The 26,356-nt window shown below is 33.7% G+C and overlaps 3 protein-coding genes across 3 annotated transcripts; 2 read left to right on the top strand and 1 right to left on the bottom strand.

Annotated features, from left to right (window-relative positions):
• The first annotated feature begins 4,126 nt into the window (after nt 1–4,126).
• Nucleotides 4,127–14,255, top strand: LOC113404625 (neurogenic locus notch homolog protein 3). Its single transcript, XM_026645558.2, has 11 exons — nt 4,127–4,429; nt 5,370–5,433; nt 7,136–7,348; nt 7,514–7,605; nt 8,399–8,480; nt 11,692–11,783; nt 11,911–12,075; nt 12,309–12,531; nt 12,879–13,012; nt 13,582–13,729; nt 13,928–14,255. Exons 1-11 carry the CDS (start codon nt 4,385–4,387, stop codon nt 14,122–14,124), a joined length of 1,455 nt encoding a protein of 484 aa, XP_026501343.2. The 5' UTR covers nt 4,127–4,384; the 3' UTR covers nt 14,125–14,255.
• Nucleotides 14,256–15,709: 1,454 nt separating this feature from the next.
• Exo84 (Exocyst 84) lies at nt 15,710–18,080 on the top strand. The gene has a single exon (XM_026645518.2). The coding sequence runs from the start codon at nt 15,844–15,846 to the stop codon at nt 17,887–17,889; it is 2,046 nt and encodes a 681-aa protein (XP_026501303.2). The 5' UTR covers nt 15,710–15,843; the 3' UTR covers nt 17,890–18,080.
• A 104-nt stretch (nt 18,081–18,184) lies between these two features.
• On the bottom strand, nt 18,185–24,744 carry LOC113404589 (vacuolar protein sorting-associated protein 33A). Its single transcript, XM_026645519.2, has 11 exons — nt 24,539–24,744; nt 24,263–24,462; nt 23,530–23,709; nt 23,061–23,181; nt 22,443–22,596; nt 22,026–22,189; nt 21,299–21,469; nt 20,676–20,801; nt 19,749–19,934; nt 19,326–19,449; nt 18,185–18,589 (listed from the first exon to the last, which is right to left on the bottom strand). The coding sequence occupies exons 1-11, from the start codon at nt 24,653–24,655 to the stop codon at nt 18,306–18,308; spliced, it is 1,827 nt and encodes a 608-aa protein (XP_026501304.2). The 5' UTR covers nt 24,656–24,744; the 3' UTR covers nt 18,185–18,305.
• Nucleotides 24,745–26,356: the final 1,612 nt, after the last annotated feature.

The raw sequence follows: 26,356 nt of genomic DNA, 5'->3' as shown, positions 1-26,356 counted from the left end.
TTTATCAACTGCTAAAGACAAAACAATAATTAATATTAGTTAAATTTATGCTATAAATAATAGATGAAGTATATTTTAATTGCATTATTATAGTATTTTATTTCTATTGCATCATTCTTATATAATTAAAGGAATATATATATTAAGAGACCGATAAAATATGGAATATAATGCAGTTTATCTGCTTTAAAATTATTATAATTAATAGCAACTTAGTTGAACTTACACTTCTACACTATCAGGACACTAGCGAAGTCTAAGCCAAGCAATTAATATAAAGCAAATTGTATTTGTATATAATGTATTTAAATATGATAATTAGTATTAGACTATAAAGGCTCAACAAAATTTCTCCTAAAATGGAGAGGTAAGTAATTACATAATAGGTAAGTAATGTTTGTGATGCAACAAAGCTCGATAACATTGGCGGTTAAAAAATAAAACTGATAGTGTTATGTACCCAGATCTAATCTCTAACGTCACAATTGTCTTTTGAAAACTTTTGTATGAGAATTATAAAATTAAATTGTAATACAGTACATATGTTTACACACAAGTAAATAAATTAACTGCTAACAAAGTGCTCTGCAATTTATATTTCATTGAATGGTAATACATACATAGGTACTTTATAATTTTTAATAACTCGCCTGGCCTAAAAAATTACAAAATTTACATAACTGTAAATTCGCTTAATATGTTTAGAAGATGATATTTTGTATTTCCGTCATAATAATTATTTTAGACAATTACGAAGAATGATTCGATTACAAATTGACCTAATTATCGTTACTATGATAGTGATCTACTCGTATTCTATCTGTATGATATCATAGTTATATTGCCTTATTTGATAGTTATTTGTACCTACTAAGATTTACTTATCTAACAAATTATTATTTTTTTACTTTTAACAAGGATGTTTAGTGCTCAAAATTGTGACCAGCACATTCAAATTGTGTAATAGGTAATTTCCTCCAGATCAGATTTCGATATCCGTTGTCAAAGACTAGAAAATTTAAAGACAATATCTACGTTTGTATATTGATTCTGATTGAATGAAAAATGCGTAAGTCCGTGTAGGTAGTAAGTAAGTAACTGTAGCTTGTATTGAATTATATTTTGCATAAATTGTGAATTATTGATAAAATAGTAATAAGGAAACGAATTCTCCTTCAAGCATTCCATTATGTTTTTAAGCCATACATCAAACGAAGCCAAATTAATCTTTTAGTATATATGTATCTGAGATTCTTAACTACGAAGCTAACATATTTTTTTAAATTATATACAGATCATTGAATTAATTCAAAATGAAATGATAAATAAAAATAGGTTGTTATTCTTTTCTTTATAATGGTAATTTATTTCAAAGACTTACGTAATCTATGTGGGTCGAATAACTCAGTTACTAAGAAAGAAAAACAATCTGTTCTAAGTTCATAACCATAAATACATGGTAATGTTGGTATTTAAGTTGGAGATTAGGCGGGTTTTTTGAACCGATCTTCTTTGAATTTGTTTTATTTTTTTATTATGTATATCAGGCTAATTTTAATGATTTGTATATTATTCATTTTTATGACAAGTTAAAAATAAAATAAAATATTTTAACGTTTATCATAATATATTGGTGTATTATTTCGTTTATACCTTTAAGATATCTGCTATGCATATTTCGATCACCTATAGTTTTAATTTAAACATTTAATAGAATTGTTAAATGAGCAATAGTGTATGGACCACCAAACGATGTAGGTAAATTGAGCTGGGTCGATCCTGAGTCATTGAACTATTGTCCTTATCATTCTTAGTCCTATATATATATATAAGTAATATTAAAAATTTACTGGTTAAAAAAATATTACTGTTTGCTATATAGTATATAACAAAATTTGAAGCTATAGCTGACTGCAAATGTTGTACAATCATAGATATATTCAATATATATTGTGATCGACGTGATCGTGAAGCAAATCATCGAGGAGAATTTTTCATCCGACCAGAGGCGTAGCTAGTTGGGCAAGGGCCCCGGTGCATAGAAATAGAATCAGACCCTCACCCCCTCTTTAACTTATATTGCCCCTCAAAATTATGGATCGGAAAAAAAAATCTTGAGAGCAGGGTCGAGGTTTTCTATCTTCAGGAGCTGGCAAGGTGGCTGACCCGCTCTTTTCAAAGCTTAGGCTAGGTGGCCGCCTGAGCCGGCCCTACGATAGCTACGCCAATGCATCCGATATGTATCCTACGTCAGATAAAATATGTTGTTATATATGTACATATGTCAATTGTGAAATTCAGATGCACGTCAATCCACCTCGTTGAATTGATGTAGTAAGAGGGTTGCTTTTAAGACGAATGGAAGCGTTTTCTCAATCGTAGTACACGTAGTAGTACACTCTCATTTTTTTATTTTTTTTAAATTATAATTTACACGATGGCTTGGTTAAAAAGACATACGTTTTCCTTTTCTTTGTATAAACGGAAATAAATTCACGCGGCACCGAATAATATGTAATCTACGTCAGTAGTTTTTTCAAAGCACACAGAATATTTAACTTGTCACTTGTATGTTAACTTCAACAGGATCTTAATTTAAGATCTAATTTTAAAATATTAATTTAATCAAAACTTTTAGTCAATATTTATTCCCAAATACAATTGATTCGAAATAACAGCTTTTTAAATCTATCTATCTCTATCTTGATACGATGTGATTATAATTTTTTTTTGTACACATACCTATGTATAGTTCAGGTCAGGGATGCTTGGAGCTACGTTACCGTAACGGAAACTATCGGATATCCGAAATAAAAATCTATCCGTAACCGAAAACGATAAAAAAATATATTTATTATAATTTTGTTCTTGCATAGTGTTCTATTTAAAGAGAGTAGTAAATTGTATTTTAAAGTTATTCGTTTTTATTTCTGTGATAATACCAAATACTAAATAAAAGTATAAAAATAAAGTCAGTTTAATATCTTGTAATTTTTTCTTTTACAATTTCTAAATAAACTAATATTTGTACCCGAAAATATCCGAACCAATCGAATAATCCGAAATAATTTTGTATCCGTAACCGTATCTGAAACCGGTAAAGTATTATTCACATATCCCTATCGAAAATGTCATATTCATAACATCCCTGGTTCTGGTCACATGAACTTTTCACCTATCCTTACTTATATATCGAATCGAATCGATGACAAAAGATCGAATTGTATAAATAAAATTTTCGTGTTTCAAATATTGAAAAAGAGCAATAACTGATTTTCTGGCCGGGTATTCTCAGTTGAATCCACATTTCTAACCTGCGGTAGTTTTACTGTAAAACGACGATTTAAGAGTGCTTGCAAAAGCCTGAAAAAGTATATTTTGATTTCGATATTGATGAAATGTTTATTATCAAACTAGAAGAGCATGTTATTGCTATTATAAATAAATGTAATTTTTTTCTTTATTTAAAAATAATAAATATTTTTTAAGGCAAATGGTTAACCTGATAATAAGTGGTCATCGTCAAGGAATATCAACCAATCTGTATATCGTCAATGCGCTCTTATATCCTTTGTGCCTGTAGTTACATCAACTCACTCACCCTTCATACCGGAACACAACAAGGCTGAGTATTACAATTTGGCGGTACAATATTTTATCAGTGGGTGGTACTTACCAAGTAACCTTTGGCAAATTATTTATTAGGCTCCATATAACTTTATAAATTTATCATTATTATATACCTATATATAATTGAAAGTAATAATTAAAACATCTGTTTCGACTACATATTTCAGTACCGTGATTACAGATTTGCAAATTTTACTGTACTGCACACTGTACTGCATTGTTTTTTTTTCTAAGTTATTACCAACCCTTCCTTTATATTGTCTATCTCAAATAATCTCAAATTAACCCAGAAATAATTTCATTTCAAATTTCAACGCTGACTTTACTTAATAGACTTTAAGGTGTACTTAATTATTCTATATTATATCTGTTTATAATCTTATATATATTAAATTTAATTCATAACCATATAAAATTCCGTAAGCTATTGCTTCATTCACTTCTACCCGGAATTGTGTGAAGTTAACCTTGTTTATGTGTTCATGTATATGTTGTCTCGTTAAGTGGATATGGAGAAACAATACGCTCGCTCCTTTTTAACTAAACATCAAAACATTTAATACATAAAATAAAAAATAACAATTAGATCATCATTTTATTGAAAGCTATTTATTTAACAATATAAGGAACTGTGAATAATTAATTATTGACGGATATGAAATGATATTTTAAAATGCATATTTTGGCGGCAGTTAGTCAGTCGAATTCGCGATGCGTAGGCGCGGCCAGCTGGTATAAGGACACTGTCTAAGAGATGAAGGCACGTTTTCCTCTTTGCGACACACACCGACGGACAAGTGTAAGTCGCTATTTGTTGATTGTAATCAATTTTTGTAATATTATTTTAGTAAGTGTTTCAAGTGCGTCAAATTTGGTTAAGTATTTATAATGAAGTGATGTGTACCCATGTCTTTTTATGCTTATCACTTAAGAGATTTAAAAGTTTCCTGAAATCATAAATAAGGACTTTTGGATTTGGTTTTTAATATCGATTAAGTAATAAATAGTATAAAATGTTTTAACGATAAAATAATGTTTGATTTTGAAATTACCTATGATCATACTTTTTATGTACGATTATTGTTTTATTGATTTTTTGAAAACAAAACTTAATAAAATAAAGTTGCATATTGCGTTAACAAAAAAAAAACGATCTAAATAAATTTATATAAAATGAGAGACACTTAGGGATTTTTTATCCTCTATATATAATCTAGTATAGGATAGTTGTTTAATTATTCATTAGTGAATTCGAACATACCTATAATAATGATAATAATTAATTTTCTATATCACCGAATATAGAATTTTACTTAGTCCATAGGTATCATTATTGTTACCATTAATATTAAATTTTTGACATTATTTTGAATAGTATAATGGTATTCATTATTCTAATATTGACGCACCTTTTTTAAATATTTGTATAGCTATGGGTTAGCCAACCATTGTTCTCATGGATATAGTTGCTTAAACTAAATCTTAAGAAGTTTTTCTCTATAAGAATTAATTAAATAAGTACATCTAACTAAACAATAGATGTAGTAGTTACGTACGTATTCTTAAGCACTGCGGGGATAACAGCACTTACAATATTATAGAAAAAAAATTAGCGTTATAGTAATTTCTGCGTGTGATATAAAAAAGTCAAACTTTAAAAACGTATTCAAATTTAGATTTGCTTTGCAGTGTATACTCTTTTAGTATTTCTTATTATTTACAATTACCTTTTGTTTTAGATGGAGGGGAAACTTATGTGTTTAGCGTCTCTGGCGCTGTTGGCATTCGGCCACAGTGTTGATGGTAAGTACAAACCTATTTATATGAATATCTATAGTCTATTCTAATCGAAGAAGAAATGAATATAATCAAGCCTCAGGTTTACGTATTCCATGCGATTTGCTAATAGGTCAGCTATATTGTACACCATTAACAGCTCTCGAATAATATTAATACGTTATTATACTTAACTATGTACTTATATTCACTTTAATTCTACTTCCAAAGGCTGGATAACAGCTTCATAGACGTTCAAAAAGCATTTTTTTTGCAAATCCATAATTCATATCATAGATTATTGAACTTCTCGACCAAAGATATCGGGTCAACTCGATGTCAAATGTTGTTTATTTGGCTTTTGTCCTCTTGTTGTTGGAATAGACTATAAATAAATACATATTGTAACTTATGTGTTTACACCTCCCCCGTATTCCTTATGGTTTCCCTAATATTGCGACTGTCACAACCGTAACCAGTCTACCGTACTGCAGTTCTTTTTAAAATAAACAATTTCTAAATATCACGTTCAAATATCTTAACTAACTTTTCTAAAAATTAACGTTATGCACAAAACGTATAAGTCGATTACTATTGATTACTTCGATTAAATAACATATTATTTGGGCTAGTGATGTCGTTATCTTCATAACATGTGTTGCTTTTGCAAAACACACGTTAGCAAACAACCACGCTGTATCGACCCACATGTATTATTTAATAAATAATACATCATTATTAATGCAATATGTCTTTGTGTCCGTAGTACTCATATTTTATGCAAGCTTGACTAGAACACCTTACTTGTCCGAGACTGCTATATTTAGTATTTTAATTATTCTATTTATTCAGCCGTTGTCCATTATAATCTATACAATAAAAAAAAAAAACTTGAGTATCATACAGTATTAAAGAGAATGTACTATATATATTTTTTATGATAATTTGTTACAGGTAGGTAGACTTTGTATGCAAAAATTAGGTGTATATACACTGAAATAAGTCTTAAAAATAAACGCAGATGAAATAAGAGCTCGACTATTTTTTGTGATTGATCATACATCTCACCCACGATCCTAATGAACAATAATATTTACATATTTGTGTCTTCGTTAATCAATCGGCCACGTATTGTTACATTAAACTTCCGAGGTCCGTTGCGCGGACAAGGACAAAAGGTCCTGTGTGGGTGATAACTCGTTTACACCCTTATACGGTTATCCCAAGGTAACACTGAGGCTTCACGATTTCATAATGTAATGTGATTATGCAAACAGGTTGCGTTGCTTAATATTGGTTGGAACGGATTTTAGCTGCCTCGTTGGTTTAGTGGTTAGTTGTACGGCTGCAGGTTTTAAGTTGCGATGTTCGAATCCCGAGTCTAGTTTCTGAGATCCTGATGATCAACTTCGGGGTCGGTTAATAAATAAATATCGGATTAACCTAAGAAATCATTGCTTGGTCTTTAGTTCTGGAGCGCCTTTCCATGGCATTGACAATGAAGGACCGGAGAGTGCACTTGTGTTATGCGCACACATTTAATGTGCCCTGTCAATCATCCTGCATGCATCCAATATCTCCAACGCAGTTAGTTAGTTTTCGTAATGAAAGGCCGAAGTTTCGGCCTTTCCTCCTGGATATTGACATCATTACTAATTGCTTGATACATGTATAATTAACAATTAGCGCGATGATCAACATTAAATTAAAACATAATTATTTTTTTTAGCCCAACGTTATTACAATTACAACCCACATGGTTACTACGGACGCAACTTGTATGAGCATGGAAGGTCCATCTCAGACGAGCTCGTCAAGTGTGGTCCGAGTACTTGCGGAGTAGGAGCGCACTGCACTCACGGTAGCGTGAGGCCTGTATGCGCGTGCCTGCCAGGTTACTCCGGAGATCCGCTGTCCCAGTGTGTGAAAATCGAATGCGTTGGTAAGAAAACCTATATGTAAATAGAAATAATGATATATACTTTAATAAGATATAATGAAAAAAACTTAAATTTCATGTTGGAAATAGACAACAGATCTTATATACAATTCTTCGAATTATTTGTATTCGTGCTATAATTTTTATTTAATTCTATACTGTCTACAGACAACAGCGAGTGCCGTGGACATCAATCTTGTGTCAACCAACATTGTATCAACCCATGTGAAGGAGCTTGTGGAGTCCACGCCAATTGTGAGGTAAGAGCGATTATTAATCTCCAGAATAAATTAGTTTGTTAATCTAAATCACGAATATAAAGCTTGTGTAAGAAATTGTTGAATCGTTTATGAAATGTGCAAAAAGAAACAATGACACTGCAGTTGAAGTGATCTTGAATCATAAATTATGTATTAAGATAAACTGATTAAGTGAGGAAAAAACTATACAATGCGAATGTCTGTTTTCAGTTTTGTAGGTACCTAGTAGTTGTTTTTTTTTTATATCAATTATTTCAGTTTCCCCGCAAATGTGTTAATTCTGCCATCGTTGAATCGTTGTATCTCATGAGGCCGATTGTCGATATGAATTGAATAATCCATTTTTTTTAATAATCTATAAATAACAATACCTACTGCTTACAAGAGCTCATTTTAAGAAAGTTCTATTAAATACATTTCGTTACCTTACTCGATAGGTTTTATATAATTAGATTTTCTATAATTATTGTGACATCCGCTTGAAACATTTTTCTTACCAAATCGATATATACCACATAATAGCGAAATACAATTAACATGAATCTAATGAAAGATTTTATATCAAAATCCATTAAATCGACTAAGTTAAATATCACCCGATATTTAACTTAGTCGATTTCCTTCGGGATCAGATTAAAAATTACAGGAGGAAGGAAGAAGAATTCAATGAGAAAGTCAATTTACCTTTCTCATTGAATTCGTTTAAAAAAGTATGATAAATATGACGGAAATCAAGAGTTTTTGGTAATTTTTGTTTATGGGTTCAGTGTATTCTTACAGCTTGGTTTTTCAGGTCCGTCAACACGTTCCAGTATGCTCTTGTCCCGCCGGATATACCGGAAACCCCTTCACTGCATGCCGCATTGCTGATCCTGGTAAATAGAATTTAGAGTAATAATCAGAATATTTCTGCTTTATGAACTTTATCCAGATTATAAAACTATTATTTTATAAAGATTTCATGTGTTTTTCATATTGGTAAGAACATCGGTACTAACACCAAACGACACTCAAATTCTGACCGGCCATGGGGGGTTCGCGGCGTACCTCCACCGATTTAAAATCAAAGATAGCCCTTCTTGCGTCTGTGACCCCGAATGCGAGGAAACAATTCTTCACATAATCCTAGAATGCCCAAGATTCGGCCTAGGAAGACAGGAACTGGAAAGCCAGATTCAAACCTTCTCTCCAAACCATCATGGAGAAAGAGGATACAAGAACGCATCTTCATTCGCATTCGCCAGAAAATCCACCCAAGTAGCTGCAAAAAGAAATAGTTCATCATAGTTCATCCGCTGCACCATCTTTAATCTTCCCACAACCACAAATTCAAAACACAATACTCTCAACAGCACAGACCACACCACAAAGCACATAACACAAAACTCAAAATACAAACCCGATGTTGATTTCCCAGCAAAGCCAGACCCGGGCCACCGGTAACACCCTTAGGCAAAAACTACAGGCTCTCCCACATACTCTACGGGGATTGCTCGTAAAGAGAGACCAGCCCATCACGTCCAACCAGTCCACTCAATACACCGCGTTCACGGATCTGTTGCAAAACGTGGGTGAACCTGGTACACCGGGCATGAAAATCAAAGGGTGTGTGCTATCTTTATGGGTGAGATACTGAGAGGGTGGGCATTGGATTCTGTTGCCCGGAGGGCTCAGATCTCTTGACTGTGTCTCCTGGAATAGCCTTACTCATTAAAGGGAGTACTTTCAAAGTTAGCATCAAGCGGACCACCATCGACGCGCTAACAACGGAAATGCCGGGTGCTTTGACCTGTCGACTGATGCGACTACGAAACAAAGTGGTCGCACTCTTCGAACGGGAAGAGGAAGCCACCTTTGCAATGGCGTGCACAATGCTCTCGAAGATGGGGGAGGAGGACCACGGAGAGAACCCAAGTACGATAAGCGTGGACGCCACGAGAGTCGGCTTTGAAACAGGTGACATTGCTGTCCGCTTTGGCTGCCTGTTAGCCTCGAAAAAACATGAGGTTATCGCATATGAGGACAGAGGGAAGACCTGAGTTTCCTGAAACCCGAGGTCCCAACAACATTCCCCACTGCAAAGCCGGCCACCATCGAGTCCCAACTAAGCGGATCTGAGCGATTGCAGCTAAAAATAGCGGCGCAGAGAACGGCCCAGGCCCCGAAGTGCCGTCGAGACAGATGGCCGAGCCCTGGACCTGTAGTGACGGCGGTGACGTGTTTAATCCGCGATCTGGTATTTTCGAAGAACAAGATGTCGCACTCACCCCAATCAGACCCCGGCCCGTCGGTGTCATCAAACCGACAGGCGCAGTCAATGAGGGAATTCCTGATGGTCAACGACCCGGGAAAGCCTAAAACAATACGCGCCCATCTAACAAGGGCCGATAAGGGTCAAGTAATATCATCAAAGCTGAGACCAGCATCAAACCCTCGAGACCATGCAGTGAATGCTTTCCTAGAGTTCCGGGCTATTGTGACGGCCACCCGTGAGGTCCACTTAGCCACCTGCAAAAAGATCATGCAGACCTACCGACGCGGTAACGAAAAGCTGCTGGAGGTGGTGCTTGAAGAAGCCGAGGCGGCCATATACAACAACGACACATCCCAAGTTATCAAAGGGAAAATGTCGGGGCGGTACATGGCTGCTTACAGCGCTGCAGAAGGATTCGTGGGCCTGGTTGAAGATGAGGGGCGAAAAGACGCATTCCCTAGGTTCTTCACACCAACAGGAGACCCAGTGGTAGTAGTGGCCAGATGCACGAGAGTAATGCTAGACGACAGGATACTCGTGATGGCAAAGTCCATCTCAGAATGTCCGGGGATCGACGCACCTCTCGTGGGTTGGGAACTGCCACAGATATTGTGGATAAACGGGGTACCAGGATGCGGAAAGACGACTCACATTGTCAGGAATTTCGATGAGGACAAAGAAGTAGTAGTCACCTCCACAATCGAAGCCGCCAAAGACCTGAAAGAACAACTTGTATACCGATTTGGCGAAAAAGCTAAATCAAGGGTACGAACTATGGCATCCGTGCTAGTGAACGGGTTCAACGAGAGCATAAAATGTAACCGTCTTACGGTCGACGAAGCCCTCATGAACCACTTCGGAGCCATAGTAATGGCGGCACAGCTGTCCGGAGCTAGCGAGGTGGTCCTCATCGGAGATATCAACCGACAGAGAAAATCTGTTCGAAATGAGGTACTGCCGACCAAGCCTGACAACAAACATCACCCGTGAGTTATCCTGTACGCACCGAAACCCCCTGGACGTCGCATACGCCATTAGCGAAGTCTACCGTAACATCTACTCTGCAAGCTCCATCGTCCACTTTCTCAAAATAGAGAGTTTCACTGACGCCAACATACCATCCGACCAAACCAAAACCCTATATCTGGCCCATACGCAGGAGGAAAAGAAACTCCTGATGGACCAGGGATACGGAAAAGGTGAAGGGTCAAGCGTCATGACCATCCACGAATCTCAGGGACAGACCTACGGCGACGTTATCATAGTCCAGTCGAAGAATGTGACGCTCCGTATACACGAAAGTGTTCCTCACGCAGTTGTGGCAATCACTAGACACACTAACACCTGTGTTTATTACACGGACGATGGTAGCGACGCTATCGGCAGATTCATCGGCCGAGCAGTTTCAGAAAAGACGACTAGCTCGAAGTCCAGCGAAGATCTGCTGATGTTCAGTAAAAATATAAAATAACGCCAAAATTTATAAAAATAAAATGTAAAAAAAGGCACGGCCAACTGTGAGCCCGTGGATGTTGTAGATTAAATTAAAAATATATTACTGGTAATTGTTATACTTAAATTATGAAGTATGTAATATACAAATTTAACGGCAGCCTAGTAGCGTTTTGTTAAATTAAAGGAAGGATTATAGAATAATAAAACAGTTGCGAGTCTATGAATGTAGTTTTCTATTAAAAATTTAAGTATCAGTACAGTAATGCTCTAGCATAGATCTCTAGATTACCGTCAATATAGAAAACAAATGGTTTGGCAGTTATATATTTGTAATGTAAGTACAACACACTTTACATTTAACAATAATACAATTTCAGAAGAAGCATGTCACCCGTCTCCCTGCGGACAAAACACCAAGTGCCATGTTGCCAATAACCAGGCTATTTGCACCTGCCTTCCTGGATACCGGGTATAGATAATACTATTCTTTTTTTAATTTTTGTAGAGAGATTTGCCTTTTGTAAGTTTTTTTATTGCGCTGTTTTTGATGATTATAATAATCTTTTTCGTATTGATTGACACCTCGTTCTTTATAGGGTAGTCCATTAAATGGCTGCAGACATGAGTGCGACTCCGACAGTGACTGCGGCACACAACAGTCTTGTCGCGACTTCAAGTGCGTCAGCCCTTGTAAGGATTGCGGAGTCAACGCCGACTGCGAGACTGTCGCCGCGCACCGGGCTGTCTGCAAGTGTCCCAGAGTGAGTAGAAACTAAATCAATTAAATGTAAAACTTGAAAATATTTCAGTATCACTAAGTCATGAATTTTATGGGAATTTGTTTTATTGACTATTTTTATAGGTTAAATACTTAAAAATACTATATTGACACCAATACGCAGTTCCCAGTAATATAAATGTATTGTTTGCATACATATGTACATATTTTGTAAAAAAAAATTAAGACAAATAATTGTATTTGTTAATATATCAGGGGTACCACGGCGATCCCTACCGTATCTGCACAGCCGAATGTTCATCTGACAGCGAATGCCCCAGCTACAAGCCAGCTTGCGTTTACAACGCATGTATAAACCCCTGCACTAACGCGTGCGGTGTTAACGCCGACTGTAACTTGCGCGGACTGACGCCCGTCTGTTCCTGCCCTAAGACCATGACCGGAGATCCATTCACCTTCTGCAGACCTTTCGAAGCGCGTGAGTAATACGCTTATGAGTAATACCCTGTTAACCGATACCATAAATAGCTATTTAAAAGTAATGTAATATGAATAGGAAGTTACGTAAACTATTTATTTTATTTTTGGTATTGTCGCGATACAAATAATTTTAACGTAAAAGTCTAGTTTTTGGAATATTAAAAAATATATCACAATATGAAAGATATTTTGTATTTATGTAGATACATACGTTACATAGATAGGTTACTTGTAAGATTGTTTAATTATGTTTGATAGTTTTAACTACAATATATTTTTTCACAAATCGACATATTGCAATCAAAGTTATTTATTCATGGGCATTTCAAAATGTGGCCCTCGCAGGTGACCTCTGCGAGCCCAATCCATGCGGCACCAATGCGAAATGCACCCCAGGACACGACCGCACCGGCGCCGAGCGGCCCGTGTGCACGTGTCCCGCCGGGTACATCGGCAACGCGCTCTCCGCCTGTGAAAAGGTATACTCACAGACGCAGAGCACTCGAGATGCGACGAGGTCTAACCACTTGACCCTTAACGATTGTGTCTCCTTACATTATGTAGCTTCTTAGTTACCTAATTTATTACAAGACTGTTGTGATAAAATTGGGAAATCTTATAGAAATCTTAAAATATTATAGAAACGCAATAGTTAAGATCTTAAATGCCATACGAGTATTGCTGTAATACAATGTGCACCGTTTATATATTAGCGTTAATCTATACTAATATTATAAAGAGGTAAAATTTGTTTGTTTGTATGTAACGATCCAATTCGATATTTTTTACTGGTAAAAAACTATGTTATTTCTGAGTGCTATTTGTTATAAATTATATTTATATCATTGACTTTTTATTTATAAAAAACTGCACCCGTGCGAATCCGGGGGCTTGCAAGATATAAATATATATACTAGATACTTGACTGAACTCAATACGATCGATCCCACGTTCTCTCAAACACAATCTTGGTTGTGAGAGCGGTAAAATCATTCAAGATACTTCGGATCTCCACTCGATCGTATTTTAAATATAATGTACTGTACAGGGTGAATGCGAGCTGGATTCTCAGTGCCCCGATCACCTGGCGTGCGTGGGCTATCAGTGCGTGGACCCGTGCCTCGGCAACACGCAGTGCGGCTCCGGCGCCGTGTGCATGGCGCGCCGACACATCGCCGTTTGCACCTGCCCTGGAGGTAACTCGACTCATTCTGGTTTTATGCTTATTTTAGAAAATTTCTGGCCTAAAACGTGTCATTACATATACTCAGCCATATAAGGTTGGATTTCTTATTGTCTATAGATAGTTAAATTGTAAAATAAAGTGTACCTATATTTTTAAATTAATGTGGATACTGTTAATGTTTTGTTAATATTATTATAATTCTTAACAGATCACCATGGAGATGCTTTGGTAAACTGCTATCAGTCTCACTCCGAAGCGGCATCAACTCGCTACTACAGATACAAACGGAACGGAAACTTTACTGAGTCCGTAGAGCCTCCGGCAATCAAAACTGATCTCCCCAGCGACACTGCCAAAGTTGAATCGACTGATAAAGTTGAATCGACCGCTGAAAAGAAGGAATGAATAACCCGTAAAACAATGAATGTAACGAATTAAAAAAATTGATCCTATGTTTTAGATTGTCAATTATCTGACTTTTTTCTTTAACATGTGATCGATTGAAATTAAAGATTTTAAATAAACTTTTTCATGACTTACATTAATATATTTTATTACTTTTCCTAATTTATTTATTAATTTTCAAATATTATTTTAAAAATCTAGATACAAAGTTTGTAAAAATGGCTAATTGCTATTAGCAATATGTCAAGTCAGTACAAAATAGTAAATTGTCAATGATTTAATCTTATTACTTATTACTTTGATTAGTTCTTATTGCGTATGGTTTGGAGTGAGTTCGCATGAACTATTAATCCCAATCGAAATAAGAATATTTTTATTTAAAGTCTAGTCCAATCGAAGAACTAAAGTGAGGTAGGAAGAATTTTGAGCCTATATATACTCTACTCCAACCATAACATGAAAAAAAGCCAAATAAACAACATTTGACAGCAAAGTGATGCGATATAATTGGTTGAGAGCTTGATTAATCTATGATATTTACTATGGATTTGCGGAAAAAGCGACGAAACTGTTATCGGAATTTTGGAAGTAAAATTAAAGTGTATATAAGTAGTTAAGTGCAATAGTGTTGTATTATAAATAGATATTACTCATCACCTCTTATTCTTATCTTTACGCATGAATACGTAAATCTAAGTTTTGTTTATCTTTTTTCCTACTTCCATTGGAATAGGCTATAGACAAAAGTATTGCTGACAGTAGTACCCTGCATTATGTGTACTATGAAGGCAGTCATGTCATGGTGAAACATGGTAATTTTGCATCTATAGGTACTGTTAAGTTATTGAGGAGTTCCTTCGCCTTGAGCAAATCCTAGGAGTAGTATTAAGTCATGGTTACCATTTTAATCGAAACTGAACCATCATATAAAAATTCAGATCCATAGGATAAGGGGAAGTGGGTTAAATTTAACTTACAAGATTTGATTACACACTTCCGGACAAGTGATAAGTTTCACATAAAAACTTGTAACAATGTAGGTACTGAAAAATATGTGTAAATATTAGCTAAATTTATACATCTTAAGCCTAAAAACATTAGGTAAAAATAATTACGTACGCAATGCTGATAGAGTTGTTTAAAATAAATAAAATATAACTTTACGTAATATAATTCTATTCTATCAAAATGAACTGGTAAAAATTTCATTTCTCTATGTATAAATACTACTCGAAATATTATTCAATAAAGGTTCGTATAAATCGTAAGTTACAGGTTTACCGATATCTAAATATATAGCAAGTTATTAATAATTACATTGACGTAAGCTACGATTTCAGTGTAAACGGTAAATTTAGAATTTCGATGTCTATAGCGGTTTTAATAGAAGGAAATCGAAATAGGGCTGCTGCATAATAAATAAATATAATATTTATATATAATTAGGCCATGTGTTTTGGATTGCATCATTTCAGTAAGTAGGCAGATCAAAGGTAGTCAGCAAAAATGTTATTAACTCGTGTAAAATAAAACGCTATGTGACATTAGGCTCTGTGACAACTGACACAATAGATATTTGCAGTTACGAAACGTAATTTGACATTTGATGGGTTGATTTGATGATTGATACGTCCTATCGTTCGATTATCGAATGATGTGAGATACAGTGTTTTTTTATTATAAATTATTTATCGATATTGTAAATATATATGCGAAACCATGTCAGACGTTAACATGGAAAAGTTCGCGGTACCAGAATTTGTACCCGAAAGATACGTAAAAGAGTTGGCAAAGTCATGTGTCGGAGGGGAGGAGCTAGCCCAGCAAAAGGAGAAAATCAAAAATTTAGCTGAAGAAACCGCAAGTGCCCTGAAGAAAAATGTTTACGAAAACTATATGCAATTCATCGAGACTGCTACGGAAATATCCCACTTAGAAACTGAAATGTACAAACTCTCGCATTTGTTAAGTGATCAACGAATTGTTCTTACAACATTATCTCAAGCTTCGATTTTAGGCAATGAAAATACGTTATCGCGAGAGTCACTCGATAATCATGACTTAGAAGCCGATCGAGCTGAAGAAGAACGCAAGAATAAGCTAATTTTGATATCTGAAAAGGTTGAAAGTTGCATTAATTTACTGGATGTTCCAGAAAGACATTTGTTGCATGAGGGTGACCTCTTAGAGATTGATGCTGAAGAGAACACTGCTTTACAGAGAATGCATGTTTATTTGTTCAATGACTGCCTTATGTTAACCTCTTGGATTTCAAATCGACGTGGGCCAATGAGATACAAATATCAAACTTGTTACCCTATTAGTACACTAGCTGTAGTCAATGTGCGTGATTTAGGTACTGTGAGGCAAGCATTTAAAGTTCTAGCTTTTCCTGACACTAGAGTGTTTCAATGTAACAGTTTAGCAATAAAAAAAGACTGGCTCGATCAATTTGACATAGCGAAAAAAATGCATATTGAAAAAGAAAATTCAAAACAAAAGAAAAAGGATTCACAAGAGAAGGTTAAACACGAATCTTTAGAATCACCTAGTATTTCTGTGGAAGAGATACCCTCTCCACAAGTCACGCCTCTTCCTGATTGGCTAGCTGATGTTACTGAGGAGTTAGATGTTTTAATTGTGGAGAGACATTTTCAAAAAACTTATGACTTGATGTTGTCTGCTCAAAAGACTTTAAGTACAGAAGAATTTATAAACCATCCACAGAGGGACGACATTTTAAAAAAGATTGAGCAGAAACAGAAAGCTTTGACTGAAATTTTACTTAAAGAACTAGACGTCACTCATAACTGGAGTCCAAGAGGGGGTTTGCGTTCTTCACGTCACCCAGTTTTAATACTCAATAAGTTTAACATGACTAGTCAAGCTTGTGAACTGTTTCTAGACATATGTAGTCACACAGTCAGAGCTCACGTTAAGTCGGTACAGCTCGAGGGCTCTATCCATAGCTATGTGAAACAAGTGGGAGAAGTGTTCTTCTGTTCACTGAGTGATGCCTTAACAGAATTTATTTCATTATTCCCTAAAAATAAATTAAGTGCTTTTATAGTGTGGGCTAGTATGCAACTTAGAATTCTAATGAGTCAAATTATTAAACAAGTGTTTACACCACAATGTGCTTTAGAATCAGTCTTAGAGTGTGCACAAAGTTTGAGAGAGCAATGTAATCTTTTTTGTGAGTTTGGTTTAGATTTAAGATTTCAGATGAATAGCTGTTTAAGAATGCCAATAATAAAAACAATGAGAGAACACAAGGAAAAAATTATGGATTCAATGAAGACCAAGGTAATAGAAGACAAGTGGACCCCAGTTAATATGCATACAAAAGCGGGAGTCAATAAATTCGTATTACAAATGGAAAATCTGGGCCTGTCCTTAGTTAGGTATGTTATAAATGAAACGTGGGTGGACTTATCAAGTAGTACCATCTGGTTTGCGCAGTCAATTCTAACTATACAAAATATTGGCCTAAAAATTGTTACAAAGGATATGATGGATGTTGTCGATGAATGTATATATGCTATATTTAATTCACGCCTTATGTGTTCTGTGGGTAATGACACGAGCTACGCTCAGAAGAATTTTAGGTTTATATTGGATACAGTAATGCCACTCATGTTGAAAAACTACAAAAAAGAGGTTGGTTATGAAAATGAGAAATTATTAGATTTAGCGAAAAAATTCGGTGTCAATATAGCACCACCAAAGAACATCACAAAGTACACAAGCAATGAATATTTATGAGAAAAGTCAAGTCCAATTACCGTTGGTGTGTGAAAATTATTTTTATTACGCTGAAGCTTTAATAATGTAATATATAGACAAGTAAGCATGCAAGATATTTGTAAGTTTATTTAAACTGATCAAATTAAAATTTATATTATATGCAAGTTAAATAATATGAAATTTTAATAAACCAAACTCATGGTTCACAATGGTTTTGTTTTTATCTATTTATCTATCTTTATGACATAGATAAATTAAATTAATCTTTTCATTTTAATAAGTCAAGTTATGTTTTAATAATTAAAATGCAAAATACTTTTTCATAGATGTATTTATTTTTGTCTTAGTTGTAGTTACATGAACAACTATAAAATAATAATTTATTACTTTTTTATAATATATTCTTAAATAAAAAAATTATAATTGAACACAGATTATTCAGCTTCCATTAAAGTTTCAATAAAAGTGTTGCCATTAATTAATTTAGTTGTGAGCACTACAAATTCAACATTGGAGTCTTCTTGTTGGCTGATGCTCCTCAATGCGGATATCTCATGGTATGTGCAACCGCCAATAAAGAAGACTAGGATAACTTTTGGGTTTTCTATAGACGAAGAATTTTCACTTGATATGGAGTTGCGTCGGATCATGCGAGGTTGCAGACTCTGTAGTTCATCTAGTATTGGACCGGGCAGCGAGCCCAATACATCTGCGATACCTAAAAAAAAATTTAGACTACAACGTTAAGTAGCTTAATTAGTAAATTTACATAATGAGGATAAAATTACAAGTCATCATTTATTTGATCATGTTACATGAGTCATAACGTCAAAGGAATAATTGGGACATTTTTGTAATACCAGTTGTTAAACCTCTGATAAAATTTAATCAGTAACCAGTTATTTATAATATTATTATCATTTAAAATAATATACATTTATGTTTTTTTGTAATCGTTTTCGAGTCTTATTTTGTAGGTGTATGACGTCATACAGCCAGAATTTTGACCATTGGTGTGTCTGACAAGATCAACTCAATTGGAAAGAGGATATCAAACTGCACAGGTGTGTCACTCTCATGATCCGATGGGAAGGGCATCTGATAAAACCGGAGACGGTTTCGAATGCACAGGTGTGTAAACACTTCCTAACTTAAAAATAGCTAAATTGCAGTCTAGGTAATGAGAACTTTTTGATAGAAAAACCCAATAACTTTTCCATGACTAAAGTTCCCAGAACTTAATCTGCAGACTTATAAGCTTGGTCTACAAAATTCCTGCCAGATGTACGTTGAGAAAGTAAAAAATTACTCACAGTATATAATTAGATATTAGTATTAATATGCATATCATATTAAATATAAAAATGCTTAAAAAGGTTATTATATTTTGGGTCAATGTTACTGTATGGTAACCAAGCAGATGGTTGATTGTAAAAACATATAATAATCATTACCTGTCCATCCCTTATTTTTTGCAATGTGCTCACTAAGACGTACTGTCAAAGGTATATATTTGCTCGAGAGATAACTCTTCTCCTTTGCATCTAGATCCGATTCATCTACAGTGAGATGTAAAGTCTGGAAGTAATAAATTATTAGTGTTATAACGATGCAATCAATTACATCTAATAGTACTTAAAAGTTGGAAATAAATCTCCAACAGATGTTCTGATCTCCGGTTTAAATTCAGAACATCATTGTTGTTATTCGCACGTCCTTAGTGTTTATAATTTATATCGAGTTGCATGGTGAATGTAAACATTGTGAGGAAGTCCGTGTCGGATAAAAGTCTGCCACATATATAACGCATCAAATTGCAGTAACGAAGTCAAATCAGCTCCAAAATGTATTTTCTAAATTAGAAGAAGTAAACTTACCTTTCTTAATACAGCGTACTGTCGGGTCCCGGTCTGTGGTTTCAGCAGACCACACTTCTCTAGATTGCAGAGAGTCAGCCAAGTATTAAGTCCATATACTTGAACGAGTTCTCGTTTGTAATATTCTAATACTTTTGGTTTTAAACCTGATCCAGTCACACACTGAAGACAGATCAATCGAAGAACCTAGAATGTATTTTATGTATTCATTATACTCACATTAAATATGAAACTTCTATTTAATTTTTATTTTATTAGGATGTACTATTCGTTCCATTTGCACTTAAAATTGGACCTTTTGTGATGGAGCACCGTATGACGTTAATTGACGTCTGTAACTAAGTACTGTTAGCAGCGACATAGAATTTATTTTTGGATTAGTTTATCATACATTATGACCAAAATGAATTTGAAAAACGAGTCGTGCTCGAGAAATGCTTACTTTAACTTACTTTCGTATGCATTTCTTATTGTTCATTTAAAAAGAAAACTATGAGTGGAGTAAAATATTTAGTTATTGCAAGTTTTAAATTAAAAAAAAAAAAATCTTGATGACTATTATCACTGTGTACTATATTACAATAACGATAAATTTTATATTTTTATTGCTATTTATAAAAAATGTTTTTACATAATATTTATAAAGTACCAATAATTGTGTATAAGAACTATATTTATATAAAAAGCGTTCAAATAGTTTTCCTTTGAACGATTTTACTAAAAAATAATTAATACAAGATACTCTAAATCGTAAGACATTATTATTTATTTTATTAAAAACAAGCGATTGTTTTTCTGGCACGACAGTGAACATTGTCGCGTACCACGGTCCTAATAATATTTGGTGTAGACAACAAAAACTTTTTGTACGATATGTTTTAAGTCATCTAAAATTCCTTTATAAATATAAAACATATATTCTTTTACCTTAGTTAAGGGTGCCTTTTGAGCAATGAGATCTTCTATAAACGGGCATACTTTTTCATTATCAATGCAGTTTAAAAAATCCTCTTCACATTGTATTGTATCGTGAAATTCAAATGAATCTGTAGTCTGTAAAATAATTTTATTAAATTATACAAATGCTGATAGAAATAATGCTTCATGAAAAAGTACAAAGCATAAACCAAAGCCTGGCTCATTGGGTCAAGGTCATCTAACAAGTTATGGAGAGGGCTATGCTCTTATGTCATTAGCAATGAGGTGATTCGACAGTTGAAGTAATCAATAAAGCCCATAAAATAAGGAAACCCAACTCGTCAGTAGCTGGCTGGTCACATTTGTCAAAGAACAGATAACAAATAAAGTTGTTTTTCTGTAACGTAAATGACATTGGGTTAGATGAAGTTTTGATTCACACAAAATATCTGTTTTCTCTTCGAAAATTTCAATTAAAGTAATTTAATGGCTTGTTTTGGGAGGATGACATTTATTATCACTTGAGTGTTATACTAGCTAAATCGTTTTCTTTAATTTCATAAATATTTTACATAATATAAACAAACCAAAACCTATCACTATAAACAGAACATTCTAGAACTAATATGTACCTCTTTAATGTATTCTGCAATCGCGGTATGCACGGCCAATGATTGCTTATTGGCCAACATTTGTGGTAAGCGCGACACGAATTGTTTTATTTCCTGTACAGATTTATCGTTGTGTCTCTCGTCCAATTGTGTCTTGATAACGCGAGCTTTCTTTGATAAAGCAGCTCCAACCTAAGATAAGAGAAAACTAAAATATAAAAAATCGTAAACTAATAGGATGGAACCTTATGGAATGAACTTATAAGTACTGCTTGCAACGCTATTGAGGTTATGCAATTTATTTTTTATGATTAATGTAAGCGGACGGGAAAATGGGAAGCTATCTGATGGTAAGTGGTCACCGCCCATAGACATTAGCGCATTAAAAAATATTAACCATTTCTTACTTCAGCACCAACCTTGAGAACTAAAATGTTATGTCCCTTATGCCCGTAGTTACACCGGCTCACTTACCTTTCAAACCGGAACGTAACAGTACTACTGTTATTATGTATATTTACTAAATAGCTCATAATTCAATGTAAAATTGCTCATTTGTTATCTGTTATTGTTTGTAAAATTAAATGTTTATTGATTATGCGTATTTTACCAAGGTAAAGGGAACTGAGGTTTTTTCGCCACATACTCATTTTTCTTTAATTTTGTCCTGTTTGGCAATCAGAAAGTTCTCTCTTTCTTAAACTCTATCAGAAAAAGCAAGGGATGTAAATGACAGGCAGACACTTACCGCGGTAAAATTACAGTCCCTTAGTTCTGTGAACAGTTCCTCACCGGAGTTAAGTATTATGCGTTTCCTTTCACGCGCGGTCACTTCGGGACTCGCGTCGTCCGGGCTCACGAACTTGTGACCGGGGAATGTTGCTGTTGTGCTCTTTATACCGTATAGCTCATCTATATTAAGTGGAAAAAAAAAGAGATTAAATAAATCGTCATTAAAATTTGAATAGAAAGTTTATAATTTTTTTAATATAGTTAACACCAGCGGCTTCAACGAGGTATATGAAGGGGTATGTATTGCAGGTGTTAGATACATTTTTACGGGACGAAAAGTAACCTATGTGATATTCCAGACTATAATACCTCTGTGGCAAATTTTCAGATCGGTACAGCCGTGTTGGCGTTATTTAGTAACAAACATTCTTACCAATTAATCCCTCATAGTTGAGTTGAGTAGACATAATGCTAGTGAAGTCTATAGCACGGTCTAAGAGCAGGAGCTGGTCGATACAAGCCGTGGAGACGCCCCGCGGACTTGTGCCTTGCTCTTCTTTGTTCAGGCGACAAAGGAGGTCCCACACCTATAAAATAATAGACAAAATACAATTTTTGTACAATTAGTAGTTAGTTAGTTTCAAAGATTAAGAAATGGTTAATATTTTTTACAGTGGCTATGTCAATGGGCAGTGGTGATCACTTTGACTTCTCTTTTATAAAAAAAGGCATATATTTTTTATGACATAAAAAATAGTAATTATAATACTCTATGGGTAGAGTATTATGCAGACAGTATTCAAAAATGATAATTTACCAAAAAGTTTGGATGAGATTATAAAATTGTAGGGACATTACATCATTAGTCCCATGGTTAGTTAGTTAGGTTAGTTAAGGCACATTGACAGTGAAAGAATTACTTCAGTGCTAAGGTTGTAGATAACTAACTAGTCACCATCAAATGTCTTACTTAGCTAAAACACTTTCTTAGCTAAAACAATGAAACTTAGCTAAAATAGTTATTGAATGTATCTAAAAAAAAAGTCCATACTTGTTTAGCAGCCTGCCCTTTTCCATAAACTCTCGGAATTATACCATACAAATGCTGTATAGTGCGGATTGCTTGTGCTGCATTGTACAAGCATGTGGGATCTCCTTCCAAATAATTTTCTCTAAAATCAAAATATTTAAGTAAATAAGTCAATATAAATGATTTAAATATGACAATAAGAATATTTTAGATATTATCAAGTGCCTATACTTTTATAAATATATTTATTTTAGTACAACATAGTTTATACAACTATTAGTTGTTGATTGTGGCTTTGGTGGTGCTTAGGGGGTGGTTGTCAGGTATTAGGCAAGTTCAAGCTTGCTTCCTAACAAATTTCATCAAATTCTATTTGGTGGTTTGGCCATGAAATAGCAACATACAGACTGACAAAAAGAGTTACTTTCGCATTTATAATATTACTACAAATATATACTATAAAATAAGCAGATTATTATGATTACCTTACCTGAAGTCATTTTGGAGTTCCAGAGACATAACATCACTGTCAAAGGGAAATATATCACACTTGAATTCCTGGAGTGAAAGATTGGCTAATACACTTCGGTTTTTCAGATGTTTTTCACAAAGTTCACTCTTTCGTGGCACAAAGAAGAGATGAAATTCAACTCGTGAACTTTGCTTTGACCTATGTAACACAAATATCATTACATTATAACGTTGTAAAAGTGAATTTTTACTGGATTTTGTGGATTCCAAGCTTGCTGATAAGATATTTTTGTTTACAATTGTCTGGTATATCATGTTGAAGAAAAACATTGTTAGAAAACCTGAATGTTGTAGGAGAAATTTTCATAGCTAATAATTGGGATATTACCAGTTTTCTGTAGGATTATTACTCATGTTTTATTTGTAAATTGTGGTGAATAGTTATTTTTTGTCCAAATGAAATAAAAAAAACTATTAATTAATTTAAAAAGTTGGTAATAATATATCTTTCATATGTGTACTTATTATGTTCACCAATATAGGGTTTCGCTTCCTGGATCCTCAGGCAATCATCTTTTTTTACTTAATTTTCTACTGGAGTTGGACTATAAATGTGTGTTCATAATGAAAATAGTTATATACGTTAAGCCAGATACGACGTCTGAATCTGGTCGTTAAGCCACTTCTCGCTCCATATAAAGTCACCAAGATACAGTGTTTATATTTTATTTTTTACTAAATAGATTACATACCTTAAAGAAAGAATGTAATCTGCAACAAGATCCATTAGTACAAGCTTAGGCCGAGCAATAAATATGATGTGATTGACAGATATAGTAGGCAGACTGCCTGGTCTGAGAGGAAACATGTCAGCTACTTCGTGTTCCTTCAACACTGAATATTGAGCTACGAGACCAACTGGTCCAGCAAGCCACTCATCCCAAATGATTACCTGAAATTATTATCGGTCAGATTTTTTTTTTAAATTATTGAATATAATCTCATAATTATAATTTTAATTAATTTACTTTTTTTCCTTCGCATATTTGTAGAAGATTTAATAACTCTTTTCTCATCGTTTCTTGCAGTATTGCGACGTTCAATCGGCCACCCGATAAATGAGTACACATTTTCGTCTCCTTCATGTTTTGTTACTTTGAATGAAACTTTATTATTTACTGTGTATTTAAAGGTACTTTGTGTGTTTATCATTTACGAAATATTATTGACTTTTCTGAAAATCATGACACTGACATTTTGAGTCATTCTTTCCTATTTAATAGGGTAAAGGTATTAATCCAGACAGCCACCCTTTAGATCAATTCTGTGTTTTTTTGATGCAATATGTTTTACTACAGATTTAAGAAATGATTTTAGTAATCAAAGTTGTATACTTACTCATAAATATTATTCTAAGCTTCAGGGTCTACCAATTTTAATAGTTATAGAATTATTAGCCGTTGAACAAGTTTTGGTAAAATATAGCTTCTAATAATTTGTGAATACATTTTGAATATTGTATAAAAACAAACTAATTACAGAATGGAAGAAGATGATGCTGATAGGTTAAATTGAGCTATAAAAATTCCATATTTTGAAAACCAAAGTGAAAAAGGCAGAGTACCAGACATCCTCCTTTTGTGTGATAATTATTTCTTATAGTAATAGTTACTTATCGTTATAATCAAATTTGACGTGTTTATTTAATATGAATCATTTTTGTATGTTTTACCAGGCATTTTAAATGTGTTATAGAAGGAGTATATAATCTTATATTATAATAAAATAATGTGAAAGTATAGCCTTTAAAAAGATATGATTTAGTTTATTTTTAGTTTTATGTCCTTAAGGTATTTATTATTGTTACATTATCAGTGATTGTGTATAAAAAGATATAATTAATCTTAGGTTAATTATTGCAATATCGCGGTTAAAGAAAATAAAATGATTAGATTTAATCGCAGTCATATATGACAGCAATATAAAATAAAAAATCGTAAACGGGCTATTAGAGTTTTATGAACTAAGTTAAAAAAATAGCAAAAAGGTGAGTCATGCTTAAGTAATGAATTAAAATTAAACGATATTATAAAGTATCATTGTAAGAATTATCAAAAAGTGTAATTCAGTTTTTTAATGGGATTTTTTATACAGCGGATGAATAAAGATATTAAACAACAGGTTAAAAAACAGAAAATATAATATGTTTAAAGTTTTAAATCCTTAAAGTATATTGGACTTAAGAGTTATAAATAATATCGGTTGCATTAAACTTTTATTTTGGTATAGTAGTATCTGATTAAGTATAAATATAATCGCTCGATTAAGATATTGATAAGTTTTATCGATAATATACAAAAACCTGGTTTATTACAGTACTTACATTCATTCATTCATCATATTAAGTTTTGCGTGGTTTTACTCAATAGCCACATAACCTTTTCGAGTCTCGAACGTCTATAAATTTAATGCAAAATACAAATATCACATATATTAAGCAGATTTAATATCCACCCTCGTTGTACCGTGTAACCCTTTACGTAAGAATGTAAAAAATGCACAAACTTTTTCGGGTTCCATGTCCAAATAGCTGACTCAACGGTTAAACCACAGTTATGGATATAAATCCACCCTATCCATTTAGATCTATATCTAAAAAAAAAACAATAAGCACGAATCATATGTTAAAGATACACAGGACAGGGAAAGAGTTATTAATAGAATGTTATATAATATCACATTTTCCATTAAATAAAGAATGAAATAATATTGAGAGTGTGATTTTTTTTTTTTTGAATGAGAAAAAGTGGTTTGTCTTTGTAAAATAATATTATGTAATTTAGGTA

Source organism: Vanessa tameamea, chromosome 21 (genome assembly GCF_037043105.1).
Source record: "Vanessa tameamea isolate UH-Manoa-2023 chromosome 21, ilVanTame1 primary haplotype, whole genome shotgun sequence".
NCBI lineage: Eukaryota > Metazoa > Arthropoda > Insecta > Lepidoptera > Nymphalidae > Vanessa > Vanessa tameamea.
The sequence above is the reverse complement of the archived record's forward strand: the minus strand, read 5'-3'. Positions and strand labels throughout refer to the sequence as shown.

Excerpts from the sequence above, each read along its gene's own strand:
- LOC113404625 (XM_026645558.2), top strand. The coding sequence starts at position 4,385 with ATGAAGGCACGTTTTCCTCTTTGCGACACACACCGACGGACAAGT. Across the intron at positions 4,430-5,369 it reads ACACACACCGACGGACAAGT|ATGGAGGGGAAACTTATGTG; the intron begins GTAAGTCGCTAT and ends CTTTTGTTTTAG. Across the intron at positions 11,784-11,910 it reads CCTGCCTTCCTGGATACCGG|GGTAGTCCATTAAATGGCTG; the intron begins GTATAGATAATA and ends CGTTCTTTATAG.
- Exo84 (XM_026645518.2), top strand. The coding sequence starts at position 15,844 with ATGTCAGACGTTAACATGGAAAAGTTCGCGGTACCAGAATTTGTACCC.
- LOC113404589 (XM_026645519.2), bottom strand. The coding sequence starts at position 24,655 with ATGAAGGAGACGAAAATGTGTACTCATTTATCGGGTGGCCGATTGAAC. Across the intron at positions 21,470-22,025 it reads GGGACTGTAATTTTACCGCG|GTTGGAGCTGCTTTATCAAA; the intron begins GTAAGTGTCTGC and ends CTCTTATCTTAG. Across the intron at positions 20,802-21,298 it reads TTGCAGAATACATTAAAGAG|ACTACAGATTCATTTGAATT; the intron begins GTACATATTAGT and ends ATTATTTTACAG.